Here is a 3487-nt window from a genome sequence, read left to right as displayed (position 1 = left end):
GTGTTCAGGAGGGCAGATCGCACCATCCTCTGGAGAGCTTTACGGTTGTGGGCGGTGCAGTTGCCGTACCAGGCGGTGATACAGCCCGACAGGATGCTCTCAATTGTGCATCTGTTAAAGTTTGAGAGGGTTTTAGGTGTTAAACCAAATTTCTTTAGCCTCCTGAGGTTGGATAATTTGTATTTGGATAATATGTGTCCAATGCTTGATAGTGTGTGTAATGTTAGAGGTCTATTTTCTGGGTGACCTGAACATTGACTGGTTAGCAAATAGCTGTCCTCTCAAGAGGAAGCCTCTAACTGTGACTGATGCCTGTAATATGACCCAGGTTATCACTCAACCAACTAGTGTAAACCAATAGTGTTGGATCTGTGACATCCGCTTGTATTGATCATATCTTCACTAATGCTGCAGAGCTTTGCTCCAAAGCAAAGTTCCCATTGGCTGTAGTGACCATACTATTTCACCGTACTTTTCACGCACAACACTGGAATGATTTGTAAAATTATTCATGCCAATTAACTGTGAGAACTGGTTGGAGAGTTATTTATCCAACAGAACCCAGTGTTCTCCAATGGAATCTTCTCTAACATCAGATATGTACAGTGCGTTGTCCCTCAGGGCAGTTGTCCTGGGCCTACTCCTCTATATTTTACTAATGATTTGCCACTGGTCTTACAAAGCTAAAATTACAATGTATGCAGATGATTCCACACTCTCCATGTCAGCATCCAAAGCCAGTGATATCCCTTAAATTCTAAATAAGGAGTTACAGTCATCATCAGAATGGGTGATGAATAAATGGGTCTTAAATACATCTAAAACTAATAGCATTGTATTTGGTTCAAAACATTCTCTAAAGACCTAAACGTCAACTGGAGTTGTACATAAAGGGTGTGAACATTGAGCAAGTTGAGGAAGCTCAACTCCTAGGTATAACATTGGATGGTCAATTATCATGGGCAAGTCACTGAAAAAAAGTTGTGAAGATGAGGGGTGTGTGTCAGACTCACTGAGGTAGCGGTGTGGTTTTAAAATGTAACACAATGACACCCGAAGAGTTGAATTCAACCTTTATTGTGTTTGCTTAAATTAATTATCTCCTTTGTCAAATCTGAAAACAAACAAAAAGAACCTGAACAGGAGTGATAAAGCCCGCCTTAATTTAAATTGATACACAACAAAAAAATAAAACAATTGGTAACTTTAACGTGTTTGCAAAACACCGCTCCAGCTCAGCTTGGTATGGTAGGTTTTGGCATCTTAATATAATTGCCTTCAGTTGTTTGCTTCTTTAAAAAAAATATTACTGCAATTCAGACAAAAAATTTATATTTCTGCTAAAACCACAACTTAAGAGAAATATGCATTAGTGCCTATGTTCTTGAACTTTCCACACACACACCTGCATCAAGTACATACACACGGAACACCTGATGTAAAAAATGTCCGCCTACCAAGTGTTTGCAGACACACACACTATCTCACAATCACTCGCTTGTTAATCATGAATCCACTTGTTAATCATGAATGAATCTCTTTGACAAAAACACATTCACCACGGCAACGACAAACACAGGGCGCGTTCCTATGCTTAGACGTTGCTGAAGACAGACAGACCTTACTTAAAATACCTATTCAGGCGTTGTATCCGCTAACCACATCATTGGTTATAGCAATTTGTCAGTCGATGACATGGCACGCAACCGTTGGTTGTTGCATCGCTTCTCCTTAGCTGTGGACCGCGCCCACAGCCTCACAATATCATCATCAACATACCGTCACGCCTAGCACATTCACACAGGCAGGCAGGAGGGAACATTGTACAGCTAGTAATAAGTGATCATCATGACATAATAACCAACTTGATTGAGTAAGAAAAAATATAGAACGAGGTCAGCATTTTGAAGGAAAAACAAAAAGAAAAAGACATCTTGGATTTTTCCACTTTTCCACATTTTTTTTTTACAAACAGGAAAAAAAATGACATACAAGAAGATACATTTTTGCTTGTTAAACATCAGAGCAGTGTGTAACTGGTGAGAAATAGAGAGAAGGTGATTCCGAATGTCAGAACGGGTTGGGTCAGGTAGGTACTGTAAGCCCAACTGGCCCGGCGCTGTAACGTCCTGTAGGTTTGTGTAGTACAGAGTTGTTGTAATAAGTTGTTACACATCACATAGGAAGACCTCCATGTGTTGTCACAAGGTTAGTTCCTCTACAGGGCATGCCTGAGTGATAGGGGCTCAGTATGCTCAGTGTGAGTTCTGTTTTCTATTACATGGGTGTAGAAAGAGGAGTCATCCAGGTGAGTCTGTCAGTCCAACAGATTCCACCTCTGTCTGTTCAAGTCTTGCTGTTGAAGTCTTCATTTAAAGGTAAAAGGTGTGCGAATGTATGTGTGTGTGTGTGTGAGATTTTGTGTGCGGGTAGTGTTGGCATGTCACCGTCTATTCGTGACATAATGTGTGACAGTTAGCATCAGTGGACCTGCATGTTTGTGACCAGTGTAGTATGAACTCATTTCATCGGTGTGTTAACGTATATGCACACTCAGTGGCCAGTTTATAAGTTACACCAGCTCGTTCCCGAAAAGGGCTCGCTCCTACAGACAGTAAGTCACGTGGCCGTGGCTGGCTATATATATAGCCGGCAGACAGGCATCAAGGCATTCCAGTTACTGTTCGATTGAACGCTAGAATGGGAAAAACAAGTGACCTTAGACCTGATTGTCGGTGCTAGGCGTACCGGTTCCAGTATCTCAGAAGCCTCCTGTACTTTTCACGCACAACACTGTCTAGGGTTTAGTGAGAATGGAGCGACAAACTAAAAACATCCAGTCAGCAGCAGTCCTGTGGGTGAAAACAGCTCATTGATGAGAGGTCGAAGGAGAATGGCAAGAGAAGTGCAAGCTAACAGGCGGGCCATAAACAGGGAAATAATGGAGCAGTACAACACTGGTGTGCAGAACGGCATCTCGGAACACACAACTCGTTGGTCCTTGTCACTGATGGGCTATTGCATCAGACTACCACACTGGGTTCCACTCCTATCAGCTAAAAACAAGAAGAAGCGGCTCCAGTGGACACACGGTCACCAACACTGGACAATCGCCTGGTCCAACGAATCCTGGTTCCTGTTGTGTCATGCTGAGGGCAGTCAGGATCTGGTGTAAGCAGCATGAGTCCATGGCCCCATCCTGCCTGGTGTCAACAGTACAGGCTGGTGGTGTAATGGTGGGGGAATGTTTTCCTGGCACGCGTTAGGTCCCTAGATACCAATTGAGCAACGTTTCCATGCCCCGAAGAATTCTGGAGGCAAAGGGGGGTTTGACCCGGTACTAGATGAATGTACCTAATATACTGGCCACTGGGTGTGTGTGGTAGAACTTGTGTAAGTGCATGTTTTTTCGTAATGTATGCGTTCATGTATTAGGTGTGGTCATTCAGATAGAATCAGCCCCTCCTCCTAGCAGGTCTCCAGGCAG

General features: G+C 43.2%; 1 protein-coding gene across 7 annotated transcripts in view; it reads right to left on the bottom strand.

Annotated features, from left to right (window-relative positions):
• Window positions 1-1061: 1061 nt before the first annotated feature.
• LOC139376708 (trinucleotide repeat-containing gene 6B protein-like) overlaps window positions 1062-3487 on the bottom strand; it is a 37610-nt gene continuing 35184 nt past the window's right edge. For all 7 annotated transcript variants that reach the window (XM_071119575.1, XM_071119576.1, XM_071119577.1 and 4 more), the window contains one exon: window positions 1062-3487. This exon is cut by the window's right edge and continues 520 nt beyond it. In XM_071119575.1, coding sequence (XP_070975676.1) covers window positions 3446-3487 — 42 coding nt within the window. In that variant the 3' untranslated portion in view covers window positions 1062-3445.

This window comes from Oncorhynchus clarkii, chromosome 20, assembly GCF_045791955.1.
Source record: "Oncorhynchus clarkii lewisi isolate Uvic-CL-2024 chromosome 20, UVic_Ocla_1.0, whole genome shotgun sequence".
Taxonomy (NCBI): domain Eukaryota; kingdom Metazoa; phylum Chordata; class Actinopteri; order Salmoniformes; family Salmonidae; genus Oncorhynchus; species Oncorhynchus clarkii.
This window is presented reverse-complemented; position numbering and strand designations above follow the sequence as displayed.